General features: G+C 40.3%; 1 protein-coding gene and 1 pseudogene across 2 annotated transcripts; both read left to right on the forward strand.

Moving 5' to 3' along the window:
- The first annotated feature begins 883 nt into the window (after positions 1–883).
- LOC306845236 (green-sensitive opsin-3-like) lies at positions 884–2,761 on the forward strand (annotated as a pseudogene). The gene is made up of 3 exons: positions 884–1,727; positions 1,953–2,118; positions 2,203–2,761. The product of its transcript is annotated as a green-sensitive opsin-3-like (transcript).
- A 5,980-nt stretch (positions 2,762–8,741) lies between these two features.
- LOC306845235 (green-sensitive opsin-4) lies at positions 8,742–11,498 on the forward strand. The gene is made up of 5 exons (XM_079377918.1): positions 8,742–9,209; positions 9,354–9,522; positions 10,145–10,310; positions 10,402–10,641; positions 10,759–11,498. Exons 1-5 carry the CDS (start codon positions 8,849–8,851, stop codon positions 10,870–10,872), a joined length of 1,050 nt encoding a protein of 349 aa, XP_079234044.1. The 5' UTR covers positions 8,742–8,848; the 3' UTR covers positions 10,873–11,498.
- The last annotated feature ends 2,805 nt before the right edge of the window (positions 11,499–14,303 follow it).

Genomic DNA, 14,303 nt, shown 5'->3' on the forward strand with positions numbered 1-14,303 from the left:
TGTTTCTCACTGTCTGAGGGTCCTTTAGGTGCTCTTTTGCAAACTTCAAGTGTGTTTTCATGTGTCTTCACTGAGGAGGATTGAGTTTGGCCACACTGCCATAAAGCCCAGATCAGTGGAGTGTTGTAGTGATGTTAGTCCTTCTGTAGGTTTCTCCTAGTGTGCTCAAGTTGCCCTTAACTTAAAATAACCTAATTGTTATCTTGTTTACTTGCTTTAACTTGTAACATTAAAGGGTAATGCAAAAGTAAACACTCTAGATATTGCAAAGAGTCTGATGGCCTTCAGTTGGACTTTCAAATGCTTTCAATTCTAGCCTAATTAAAGTTCAGTAAAACAACGCTAACAAATATACTCAACTATTCTCCAATGAATGTGGTTAATGAGATACCACCTTAATATTCAAAGTTTTAATTCCATCAAAGTTTGTTTTGCTTAAGTATCTTCTTATAACATCATATAAAGGGAACATGCCCAGCAAAATTCACCTTGATGTTGTTGATGTTTGCAATCAATCCAACAGGTTGAGAAGTAATATGCTGTTGCAACAAAGCAGGTACAATGTGGGCTGCCAGCTCATTGTTTTGGGTTGAGAGGATCATATGACTGTTACATAACTAGTATTCCAATTTCCCTAGGCCACGCTACAAGGCGAAAACAGTGTTTCCAAATTTATTCACTTGGGAGAGCGTCTTCAAAAAAATTGAAGTTTTCACTGTACAAAAAGCTGTCTCAGTATTTCTGGTTGCACTCATATTGCTGGTTACAGCTCAACGCAAGAAACAGCCACTCGACTACAATTTAGTCAACTCAGCACAATTGTGGTCATCTGTGGATTCAGTTTCTTTCTACTCCTCATGCGTTGGAGTCCTCAAGTCTGTCCACCAGCAAAACAGAAATGTCTTTGGTTCCTCCAGCTTGAACGCATTCCAGTTGGTTAATATCTACAAAATATTCTCAAAGTTACCTCTTTGATCTTAGGAGCTTTTGGGAAGGTATAAAAACAGGTACCTGCATGGGGATATCCACTTTTGCAGGTGTCCTCTTGGCAAATTTGCTATACCGCTGCTCATGGCTCCTCCACAACAGAATGATCAGCACTGAGGGACACAACTTCTACATCCCCATGTCCAACAGGAGAGGGCTAGTGAGGAGTCCTTATGAGTATCCGCAGTATTATCTAGCTGAACCGTGGCAATTTAAGGTGCTTGCACTCTACATGTTCTTCCTCATCTGTTTTGGATTACCTATCAATGGCCTTACATTGGTGGCTACAGCTCAACATAAAAAGCTTCGGCAACCTCTCAACTTCATTTTAGTCAACCTGGCTGTGGCTGGAACCATCATGGTTTGTTTTGGATTCACAGTCACTTTCTACACAGCAATTAATGGCTACTTTTCTCTTGGACCAACTGGTTGCGCAATTGAAGGCTTCATGGCCACACTTGGAGGTGAGGGAAATTATAATACTGTATGTTTTAGGACTGGTTTGATCACTTATGTTTAGCTGTACTATAATTTGGATGCAACTGATCTCACTATTTTATTTACTTCACAGGGCAAATTGCCCTTTGGTCACTTGTGGTGCTGGCCATTGAGAGATACATAGTGGTCTGCAAGCCTATGGGTAGTTTTAAATTCTCAAACAACCACGCTTTGGCAGGAATCGGATTTACGTGGATAATGGCCATGTCATGTGCAACTCCTCCTTTGGTTGGGTGGTCCAGGTCAGTCTAATAATACACCAACTTTCAATTAGTGGCAGTAAAAGTAAAGATGAACACACTGAAGTTTTGTACATTTTAGTGCTTTTTCATTCTTAGTAATTTTGCTAGATTTCAAATGAATTGTTTTTTTTTTTTTTTGTAAAATTACACAATTTTCTAAATGTTGTTTTTAAATGAGAGAAAAGCACACTAAATTTCCTAAAATCAGGTGCATTTCTTTAACAGATTTATCCCTGAGGGAATGCAGTGCTCATGTGGACCAGACTACTACACCCTGAATCCTGATTACAACAATGAATCATATGTTGTCTACATGTTCGTCTGCCATTTTATATGTCCAGTCACCATCATTTTCTTCACCTATGGACGGCTTGTGTGCACAGTCAAGGCGGTATGAAATTTCAAATGAAATGTAAATTCCCAGTTACTGGAATAATGTTCAAATGACAATGCCTTGGTTATTTCACTTTCTTAGGCTGCAGCTCAACAGCAGGACTCAGCATCTACTCAGAAAGCTGAGAGGGAAGTGACAAAAATGGTCATCCTGATGGTGTTGGGTTTCCTGGTTGCTTGGACCCCTTATGCCAGTGTTGCTGCCTGGGTCTTCTTTAATAGGGGAGCAGCTTTCAGCGCCCAGTTCATGGCTGTTCCCTCCTTTTTCTCAAAGAGCTCATCCATATTTAATCCTATCATTTATGTGCTGCTAAACAAGCAGGTAAATCACATCAGAATTGCACGAATGAAAAGGGAAGGGAGTGGTGTGTGGTCAAGTATGGTGACCCATACTCGGAATTTGTGCTCTGCATTTAACCCATCCAAGTGTACACACAGTAGTGAACATACACCCGGAGCAGTGGGCAGCCATTGCTGCGGCACCAGGGGAGCAGTTGGGGGTTTGGTGCCTTGCTCAAGGGTCTCACCTCAGTCGTGGTATTGAGGGTGGAGAGAGTGTTGGTTGTTCACTCCCCCACCTACAATCCCTGCCGGACCTGAGACTCGAACCCACGACCTTCGGGTTACAAGTCCAACTCTCTATCCATTAGGCCACAACTGCATTCCATTTCCTCTGCTCCCCCCAGTTATTAAAAAAGTGGCAAGTCTTCAAAAATGTACTAAGTGAAACATTGTTCTTTACAGTGCCGGAGCTGCATGCTGACCACTCTTTTCTGCGGAAAGAACCCTCTTGGAGATGATGAGTCCTCAGCTGTGTCCACCAGCAAGACAGAGGTGTCCTCTGTATCTCCAGCATAGACTTTCAAACTTCTCACAGATTATGTTCTTTTAGTCATTGACCAATCTGGGCATCTTAAAAAAAGAAGAGAAAAAAATTCATTAGTTGATGCATCTCAAATTGTTGTGTTCATTATGACTATTAAACTGGTGAACCCACAAATATTTGTTAAATAATAAAAGGCTTTTTGGGTTTAATGGGTCATCAGTGAACTTTTTTATGAACTGGTAGGCTAGCATTTATATCTATGGTCTAAAATGTGTATATATTTTGTACATAATGAAAAAGAATATATGGATAGAAATAAATATTTGCATTGACAGTGTCTTTGGTTTCATTATTTGGTTTCACCCCCCACCCCCCCACACACACAATACTGCAACTGAATAAAAAGGTTTACCTTAGTTAAGCATTAGCATATTGTGCACATTCTATTTTTAATTCAAGACACAATCCATATAATAGAATACAAACAAATCCACCCTACATTAAATCTGAAACAACTCTTTCAGGAAGATAACTCTCTGCAACAAGGACAACTGCTGTTTGCAATATTGGTAACACTGAGCTTTTACATATTCCAGTTATAGTACCTATGCCTATGCCCAAAGGCTCATTGGCTAATTGGGGGGTTTTAATTAAATCTCTAGTTTCAATAAAGTTTACAAACTGTAGAAAATTTACAAATCTACAGTTCCTTGATCATATTGTGTTTTGAATGGTAGACCAAGTATGAAATAGTAAAAGCACATTTTGCTATTGTGACATTAGAACAGGGTTTGGTTAACGCAATGCCTAATGTCATTATTTCAGAATAACTGAACAAGCAGAAATAATTTTTGTGGTAATCAATCTTATGCCACAAATGCAGTTGGTTGAACATATAACTTGTAGGCTACTGAATCCAGAATATTCAGTTTTGTAGCAATGTGATCTATTTTAATAAGATGTTCACATCAGCATTTCTCTTATCATTCTGACTGCCTAAATATCTTAAAGTGGTGTCCCTCTACTTTACAACAGTTCAAATATACTTTAAATACCAATAAATCATAAAATATTTGCACGTTTGTATTCTGTAGGGTAAACACAATATGTGCACTGTTAATAGTTACATTTTTTGTTTTAAAATACATATTTAATTGAGTTTTAGAGATAGCATTTGTAACAAAATATGGATGTTCCCGCCATACCACAGAGAGGTATCATGGAATGTAATTGCTACAATATAACATTTTTAACACAAATAAAGTGGTTATATTGTGAACATAGATTTTATTTAACATGTTATTAAATTGTTTTAAAAAATACATATTTTGTTTAATTTAAGAAAAAAATTGTGTCCCCCAAATTCATGTCTGTGGTGTTACAACAATGGACGTAGCCCCTTTAAGAAAAGGGAGGATTCTATTCCTCATGTGTGTAAATGTCACTGCAGGTGCTGGTTTGATCTGAGGGGTGCATGGGGAGTACATTCTTTCTTATTAATTTTCATAAAGTTAGCTAAATTTCTGACAATTTCATGTGTCGCACTTTATTACTGTCTGTGGTGTTATGTTGATAACTTGCAGATTGGACTTGATCAAAATTGTGATAAATACATACTTATTAATATTTCTAAAATGTCCCCTGATCTTGAAATCATCATGATGGCAGCCTCCATTTGAGAAAAGTCAGTATTTAGGCTGATTCTGGTAACACCACAGAGCCTATAGTAACTTGCAATATAAAGTCTGTAGTGTTACTTCAAAAATGACATAGATATAAGTGGCTGTGTCACAAGTGTTTGATTGAAATTATTTAAAAATCAAAATGTTCTTAAGCTTTCATTTGAATGGATATAGCATATTACACTAATTTTTAAATGCATAGCAATATATTTTATTATAAAAAAAACAAACAAGCATTTTTACAAATTCTGCCTCTCATTTGCCACCCCAATTGAAGAATGACCCATTTATGATGCTCAGAAAAAGCACTATTGGCCAGACACAAGAGCAGAGATAAACAGATGCAACTCCAGCACTTCTCTCTCAGTCAGAGCAAACACAGGTGAAAGGTCAACAGCACCTTGACAAGTGGTCAAATAATGTTACCGTTAGTCAAATTACCTTGTGGAATCCAATAAGCAAGAATATCGCAATATCGCTCATGCAGCAACGTCACAAGATCAAGGTCCGTGATTAATAACGTTTTGGACAATTTGCTGTTAGACTTAGGAACATAGGCTAAAACTTTAAAGGCTTTATTTTGGACGTCAGTCAAAACTGTAGCCGATTACAACTTCCGGTGATTATGCTGCGCGCGTCCGTCTGGCTTCCACCTCGGAGCTGTATGTTTGTATTTTGTCTCGTTGTTTTACTTTGATTTCGCACGCTCATAAATATGACGTTCTTGGATCTCAACAGACTGTCGTTTGTGTTCGCGGTGTTCTTTGTCCCCCTGCCTGTCTGACGGTGTTTGCGGCGCAGTTGCTTTGGACGGCGCGGCTGCATCTTTGACGGGCGGATTTCATATTAGTGTGGTGGTTGTCTACGTCGTCCTGTGTTCCCGTTTGTAGTCCTGCTCGTCTTGGCTTTGTGGAATGGGAGACAAGTGGAGACAAGGATGCCCTCACTTTACACCGGATTAGACTACTGTCATCTTTACGGCTAATTTCATTTGGATTTTGGGTTAGACATATGCTGTTCCATGTTCTCAGTCGGACCTATGCGTTTGACTCAGATTTTTCAGAATTTGTGTGATGTTTGATATACATGCTGATTTTATTGTTTTGATTCTATGCCTGCTGTCGCCCGTAAAACGCTTTGAGCCCTAGAAAAGCGCTGTAGAAATTGTAGAAATTGCTACATGTAGCTACTATATGTCCAGCTCCTATTCATCCCAAAATAAAAATAAAGAAAAATAAAATGTTTTGCTGTTTTTATAGATAGTTTGCATTTTGATAATTTCACTTTCACATTATATCAATGCGTCGGTTACCAGGTTCACAAATAAAGGTCTGAAAGATTTGACTGTCAAGTGCTGAACACCTTAAGTATTTGCACCAATGTACCACAGCCAGTGCAGATCCAGAATAGTTTTGTTAGGGGTTAGCCTATACTAAAGATGGTTTCATAAATCTGAAGGGGTGCTAAATAAATTAGGGGGAGACCAGGTATGGCTGTAACATGGGGAGAGTTGTAGCAGCACCATTTCCACCTATGAGGGATAAATCCTGCGATAATTTCATTAATTACCCACTTCCCCCTAATCTTATATGAATGGTTGTCAAGGCTGTAAATAGAAATAGCAAACTTTATAAAGAAAAAAACTGATTTTGGTGTAAGAATTGATTTTTTTTGACCAAAACTATATTTTGCTTAGTATTTAACCCGTTGCAGATTAAATCATATAGCCTAATTTACATTAGAATAAATAGTAGATTCTGAGGCCAAATGTGATTCATTTTTAAACTGCTGGATTGACAGGGGTGGGGTAAATTGTAACACAATTTAGCATTCTCTTACATAGAACTGAGAACTTTCATCTTGTCTATATGGAACTTTTTTGGCAGCTCAAAGCCGAAGGAAGTGTGGGTAAAATGTGCCCTATGAAATTTTTGGAACCACCAAGCTGCATTCTAGGGATAAAAACATTGGTTTGACACCATTGTGAATCTGACTATGAAAATTCATACATAGACACAATCTCTCGCACAAATGTACACATTTTTTTTTAGATCTACATGTTCCTTACCTCGGTACACTGCAGTTGAGTGTTCAGTAAACATAAATACTGTTAAGGAGGTTTGTTCTAGTAGTCTAATTCACACACACACACACGCACACACTCCTGCATCGAACAGAAAGTGGATTGGATGTGGTCATTCATAGAAATACATTTTTTGTATTGTTCTTTTAGATTGTTTCAATAAACGTGTTTGATGCAAACTTTATGAGGTGGCTGCTGTATTTGCTTCTTTTGTCTAACTGTTACAACTTAACACACCCCAGTGTGTGTTACAACCTATCCCAGCAGAGGGGTAGATTGTAACAAAGGCACTCCATGTATTTGACATCAACTTGTAAGGGCTGTGATATTCTTGCAGAGGTTTGAATTGGTGCCTCTTGTAGTGAACAAATGTGGGTGCTTTGTATAAAAGTTTGAGCACTCTAGCTCAAAAATCCAGCGAGTTACAGATACTGCAACAAAAAGTGTTACAACCCCAGTCTCCCCCCTATACAACCAAGTTGTACAGACCCAATCAACACCACACAACTTTACTTACAGCATATCCCCAAAGTCACATTCATACATTTTTCTTTCTAAGCTAACTCATGGCTACATCTACTGCCCTCTACTATTTCAGTTTTGCATCTAAAAATGAAAACAGACAAATATAACGTGCTCCATAATGAGAACTTAAAAATAGTTGGTTGGGAAAATGTTCGAAGTGTGCAGAGATGAGATGTTTATGATGATTTACCATAAACAAAGAGTTTATGGTTCTGATATACTTCCAGATGTTATTTTATAACTTTGAAAACTTTCAATTTAAAATGTGCAAAACACTTAGAATAAGAATAGGATCAATTATAAAAAGCGTTAGCCTACTGATAAAGCCTGATAAACAGCTGCGCTGTTTATTGATATTGAAACAATATCGCATTTATAGGAGCATCGATTGTTTACAAAAGTGAATCAGAGTTGAATCCCTTAACTGCATGAATTTCTTTAACGGCATTTTGCAAACATGTGCCAACACTTCTTTTCACGAACGATAAGGTGACCTTTGCAGCCTCCACGCTAAATATATATATATATATATTTATATATTTGACCAAATTTGCCATATCTTTTCAACAATTTCCATGACTTTTACAACGTTTTACTTTTATTGGATGAGCATCAAATTCTGTCATTATCTTACTTACCCTTAATGCCTTTGAAAACCGGTAGTTTTTCTCGGTGCTAATTTCCATACACTTATCCATAAAGTGTAGACTTTACTTCTACCGAGTGTCCGACAGCCTCAGGGTCATCGCTCCGACACACAGCGCAATGTGTTCCGAGTTCAAAGCCTCGTGGTGCACTTTCTCTTTGTGTTTCTCTCTACTACTTCGTTTCCTGTTCATTATATCCACTATATGCCTACTATCTAACAAAGACAGACTCTATTAAATAATTAAAATAGATAAATAAGTAGCCTAATAAAAGTATAATAAAAATGATATATAACGTGAATTATATAAGTCTTATGAAGTCAAATTGTAACTTATGTAAGGAGCAGACAGACAATAAATTCATTTAACCTATTCTCATTCAAAGAATTTTAAATTGTATAAACAATTGTATATGCTGGTTATTATTATTAATGAAAATTTAAAACATTATAGAATTTTATGCAGGTGGAGGTTCTGTCCACCCAAGTCCCACCCTACACAGCCACAGCTGTGACAGATGCAAAAGTTTAATATTGAAATAAAATGCAAATCAGTGGTGACTTTTTGTGTTATTTTAATATGATAATGACTGGACTACATCAGAAAACAATCACATTTCAATTACATTTTATCCTTGAAATAAATACAGCTTTGTTTATACTCACTTCCCAATATTGTGGCCTAATTTTATGATCCTAAAAAGTTAAAAGAACTTCCGAAGATCCAAAGCTTTACTGGCTGATTAGCCCAAAAGTGATTATGTCTGCTCTTATCATTCAAATCCCACATTGTAACACCCTCCCTATCTTACGCTCCTGGATTTATCCCTTATAAGGAACCTTAGAGGGATATATAAACACTCCTGATGCATCATTGCAAGTAAAGAGCAGGTGAAGAGCAGCCACTCAGCTGTACCATAGCAGCAGATTTCACCCTTTATCCCTCTGGATCGCTAGTGGACAAAGATGAACGGCACTGAGGGAAATAACTTCTATGTCCCCTTGTCCAACAGGACAGGGCTAGTGAGGAGTCCTTATGAGTATCCGCAGTATTATCTAGCTGAACCGTGGCAGTTTAAGTTGCTTGCCATCTACATATTCTTCCTCATGTGCTTGGGTCTACCCATCAATCTCCTTACATTGGTGGTTACAGCTCAACATAAAAAGCTTCGGCAACCTCTCAACTTTATTTTGGTCAACCTGGCTGTGGCTGGAACCATCATGGTTTGTTTTGGATTCACGGTCACTTTCTACACAGCAATTAACGGCTACTTTGTTCTTGGACCAACTGGCTGTGCGGTCGAGGGCTTCATGGCTACACTTGGAGGTGAGGGAAACTGTGATCTTTTTGTTTTATTTTGACTGGTGTGAGGAATTCTTGAAGTGAATGTCAAAGTATAATGGACTGCAATTTGGTAAAACTTACCTTTGTAGGGGAGTTCATGCATGTTCTATTTTATTTGCTACACAGGTGAAGTTGCCCTTTGGTCACTTGTGGTGCTGGCCATTGAAAGATACATTGTGGTCTGCAAACCAATGGGTAGTTTCAAATTCTCTTCCAGCCATGCTTTTGCAGGAATTGCATTTACATGGGTAATGGCCATGGCATGTGCAGCTCCCCCTTTGCTTGGCTGGTCCAGGTTGGTCTAATAAGACATTATTCAATCAATTTGCTATCCAAACATTTCAGTTGAACATGAGGTATTTTCAAAAGCAACACGTCAGGTTTACCAATACGTAGAAATACAATATTGGTTTACTTTTAATTTAAAAGGGGAAGTCGTGGCCTAATGGTTGGAGAGTCGGACTCGTAATCAAAAGGTTGCGGGTTCGAGTCCCCGGCCGGCAGGGATTGTAGGTGGGGGGAGTGAATGTACAGCGCTCTCTCCACCCTCAATACCACGACTGAGGTGCCCTTGAGCAAGGCACCGAACCCCCACTGCTCCGTGTGTGTGTGTGTGTGTGTGTGTGTGTGTGTGTGTGTGCGTGCGCGCATTTGTTCACTACTCACTGCTGTGTGTGTGCACTTGGATGGGTTAAACGCAGAGCACCAATTTCGAGTATGGGTCACCATACTTGACAATACGTCACGACTTGACTTAAAGCAGCAAATAAGGTTTTTTTCCAGTTAAACTATCACACTGAACTGTTCTGCTTTTTAACTAAATGTACTTGATTTTACATGCCTAAATACAAAAAAAGAGAAAACTTTATGATTACTCTCACTGAAATTTCCTAACATCAGGTGCATTTCTTTAACAGATATATCCCTGAGGGAATGCAGTGCTCATGTGGACCAGACTACTACACCCTGAATCCTGATTACAACAATGAATCATATGTCATCTACATGTTCGTCTGTCATTTTATATTGCCAGTCACTGTAATCTTCTTCACCTATGGACGGCTTGTGTGCACAGTCAAGGCGGTATGAAATGTCAATTTAAACATTCCCATAAATTCCCAGTTACTGGAATACTGTTAAAATTATATCATCCTTGATTATTTTACTCTCTTAGGCTGCAGCTCAACAGCAGGACTCAGCATCTACCCAGAAAGCTGAGAGAGAAGTGACAAAAATGGTCATCCTGATGGTGTTGGGTTTCCTGGTGGCTTGGACCCCTTATGCCACTGTTGCTGCCTGGATCTTCTTTAACAAGGGAGCAGCTTTCAGTGCCCAGTTCATGGCTATCCCTGCCTTCTTCTCAAAAAGCTCAGCCTTATATAACCCTGTCATCTATGTGCTGCTAAACAAACAGGTTAAACATTTCTCAGACTTGTCTTACATATCCCAGACATCCCTTTCCATTTCTACTCCTTCTTCTCTCTATGTTATCTCTATAAAAACACACTAAATGAAACATTGTTCTTTACAGTTCCGGAACTGCATGCTGACCACTCTTTTCTGCGGAAAGAACCCTCTTGGAGATGATGAGTCCTCAACTGTGTCCACCAGCAAGACAGAGGTGTCCTCTGTATCTCCAGCATAGACTTTTGGACCTCTCACAGATTATGTTCTTTTAGTCATTGACCAATTTGGGCATCTGAAAAAAGGAGAAAAAAAAGACATTTGAATTAGTTTTTGATTGTGTTCACTATCACAATGAACTCGGTGAACGCAGAAGACACATATATTTGATGTGTGCAAACTTTAAAAGTATTTATTGGGTGATCAGTGAACATTGAAATTGTGGTTTTATTTTTATGCGCCGGGAGGCTAGCATTTGTATCTTTTGCCTAAAATGTATATATTTATTTTGTAAATAATGAAAAAGAAATACATAGAAATAAACACTGGCATTAAATACTGTTTGTGATTCCATTATTAATGAATTGACAGAATATTTGGTTTGCTCCCATATACTGTATATAAGATACTGAGAGTGATATTTTAACTGTACTACAAGCAAAAATATAGTAAACACCATATTTTTAAATTGAGAGAGACTATCCAAATAGTATTAGTATACTATTTGGTCTATAATGTATGTATAGAAATCCAGAATGAAACCCCTATGAAAACCTTAGTGAGCATGTAAATTCAGCTATTCTAAATTGTGCTAGACTGTGAACTGAAGCAGGGTGATCTATTTTAATGAAATAAACATGAATAACCAAGTTTTCATACAATTCTGATCCTGCCAAAAGATCCTGATGTGACCTCCATGATGCTAACACCCAATTGAGCAGACATTAACAGCTAATTCCAGGAATTTGTTTTCTCAAATATAAACAAGAATCACCAACACCTTAGATCCGTGTCAAAAATGACCCTTTTGGCATCCACAAAAGTAGTATATGAATAATATAATTTTCAAGTCTATAGTACAGTTCATATATAAATAGTTCAGTTTAGTATACTAATAAGAATAATTTCATACAGGCTATAATTTTGACTCTACATGATTTGAGAAAATGGATAATCCAAAATCGGAAAATTCTTTGAAAGATTTTTCAAGCATTCAAACCAGGGAAAATATACAGCAAGCATTCAAGTGGGTTAATACTGCTAAGTATTTTTAATATTAAATTAATCAAACCTTGTGTAATGGACATTTCTAATTCACTTATTTTAATTTGACATGTCTCATTTTCTTTCTTTCTGTCTTCATAGAGAATTTTAAACAATAATTGTCTTATATTTTCAGTGGTGTCTGTTCTCATACTTAACCAGAAAATGATGTCAGTAATCACGGCAGTAAGTCACTAATCCTGATTCTGAGAAAGGCTGTGCGCATTTATGAGAGCATAACAAGCAAGTGTTGCTTAAAGCAGCTTGACCATGTTACATTTACACTATATAAATGCTGCCCTTGCAGCAAAACTGCAATGAGAAAGGTGAAAATGCCTTAATTGAATCTCTTCAGCCAACTGTTGCCTTTGTTAAAATGACAAATGGTCTCCAATATCAACAATTCACTCTCACGGCACATGTTTGGCTATCATTTTCAATTGCAACTTTCAGTTCATGGCCATTGCTGCCTATTCAACCATGCTGCTCAACAAACAGGTACAGTGTGCACTGGATGCTTGTTTATCTAACCTTTGACTCACTAAGTATCATTTGTAAGCATTTCATGAAGGCATTTACTTTTTGCTTTATTGTAGCATTCTAATCTGTCAGACTGAAAGGCACAAGAATACACTTGGAGATAATAAATCGTCAACTGTCAACAAGCAAAAAACAGAAATTTGCTTACACATATACTATACCATACCCAGCCTTGCTTTTATAGTACTGTTAAAATATTTGTGTTGATAATGTTAATGTCAGGGAACTGTTGTGTGTCTGTCATGTGTTCCTGCCCCTTGTGCCCATATTTGGTTTGTTTCCTGTCCTTGTTAAGCGTAATCATTAGTTAATTCTTGTCTAGCCGTGTTTGTCTCATTATCTATGATTTGCGTGTGTATTTATAGTTCTGTCTGTTCAGTTAAACTTCGTCTGGTCTACTCGTTACTCCCCGGTGTTCCTGTTGATGTCTGTGTCTTACCCTGCCCTGCCTTGCCTTGCCTTGTCTTGCCCTGCCTTGATGTTAAGTAAAGACTATTATTTGAGTTTATATCCTCGTCTGCGTGTTCCTGGTTCCTCCCTCGTGTGTGCACCGTGACAGAAGACCAGACCTAAACAGTAAGCGGCGCCCCTTCACCTCGTTTTGTTTTCCGTTTTTTAAAAGTCTTTCGTTTGTTCCTGTTTTTGGTCGGTCTCTCGTGGCATGGAAGTCGCCACTCGACATCCCGCCTTAGCCCACTGCAAGTCGGCGTGGGAGTTCGGCGGGATCGCCGCGAGTGTCGCGAGTCCGCTGGCCGCGAGCCCTGCAGTCTGCCGTTCGCGGGAGAAGTTCGCCGTTGTCCGCGGCTCATCCTACCCGCCGATCGCAGGAGATATCTGCCGCCGTCCGCGGCTCCCAACCTCGCCGCTCACACCGAGCCCGCCGTTCGCGGGAGTTCACGCCGCCGTCCGCGGCACACCGAGCCCGCCGTTCGCGGGAGATCACGCCGCTACCTGCGGTTCACCCAAGTCCGCCGTCCGTGGGGAAAGCCAACCCACCGTCGGCGGCTTCACAGAGCCCGCCGTTCGCGGGAGATCAACGCTGCCGTCCGCGGGGAAAGCCAACCCGCCGTCGGCGGCTCCCCCTATTCACGCCGCCGTCCGCGGCTTCCCTGTGCACGCCGCCGGTCCGCCTCTGACTCAATGCCCGCCGGTCCGCCTCTGACTCAATGCCCGCCGGTCCGCCTCTGACTCAATGCCCGCCGGTCCGCCGCTGACTCAAGCCCACCGGATTGCCGCTGACTCAAGCCCACCGGATTGCCGCTGACTCAAGCCTGCCGGCCGCCGTTTCTAACCCTCTCCGTGGATCAAGTCCACATGTCACGGCCAGGAGAGCCGTGTTTGTGTTTGTTGTGCCCACAGGAACATTTTAAACTTACCTTTGTCATGTCTTGTCTTGTCCATGGAGACTCGTCTGGGGCAGGCGGCTCCTTGAGTTGTGGCCATGGAGGCCAGTCGCAGCCGCTTGCCCCCCCTGTCGCAGAAGTGGAGGAGGTCGCTGAGGGACCCTGTGAGGGCCCCTGACTCCTCGTCATGCCCAGAGGAAGACTCAGCTTCCTAGCCAGCCCAGGAGGGCTTCTGGTTCCTGTGGGATGTCTTGTCGTGTTTGTCTGACCCTGGAGGGTTTCCTGTCGTGTCTTGTGTTTTGTCTGTCTAGCCCCGGAGGGCTCCTGATACCCCCTGGATTCCCCCATGGAAATTTTGGGGGGGGGTAGTAGAGCTCTGGGTGGAGTGGGTGGGCCGAAGAAGGATGCCATGGCCACAGTTACCACCTGCCATGGCCTCCTGAGCTCCCTGCTCCGCCATGGGTCCTGTCTGTCTGTTCCGCTCTGGAGGTCCCCGTCCTGTGGTCCGTGTCTGTCCTGAGAGGCC

This window comes from Barbus barbus (assembly GCF_936440315.1).
Source record: "Barbus barbus genome assembly, chromosome: 25".
Taxonomy (NCBI): domain Eukaryota; kingdom Metazoa; phylum Chordata; class Actinopteri; order Cypriniformes; family Cyprinidae; genus Barbus; species Barbus barbus.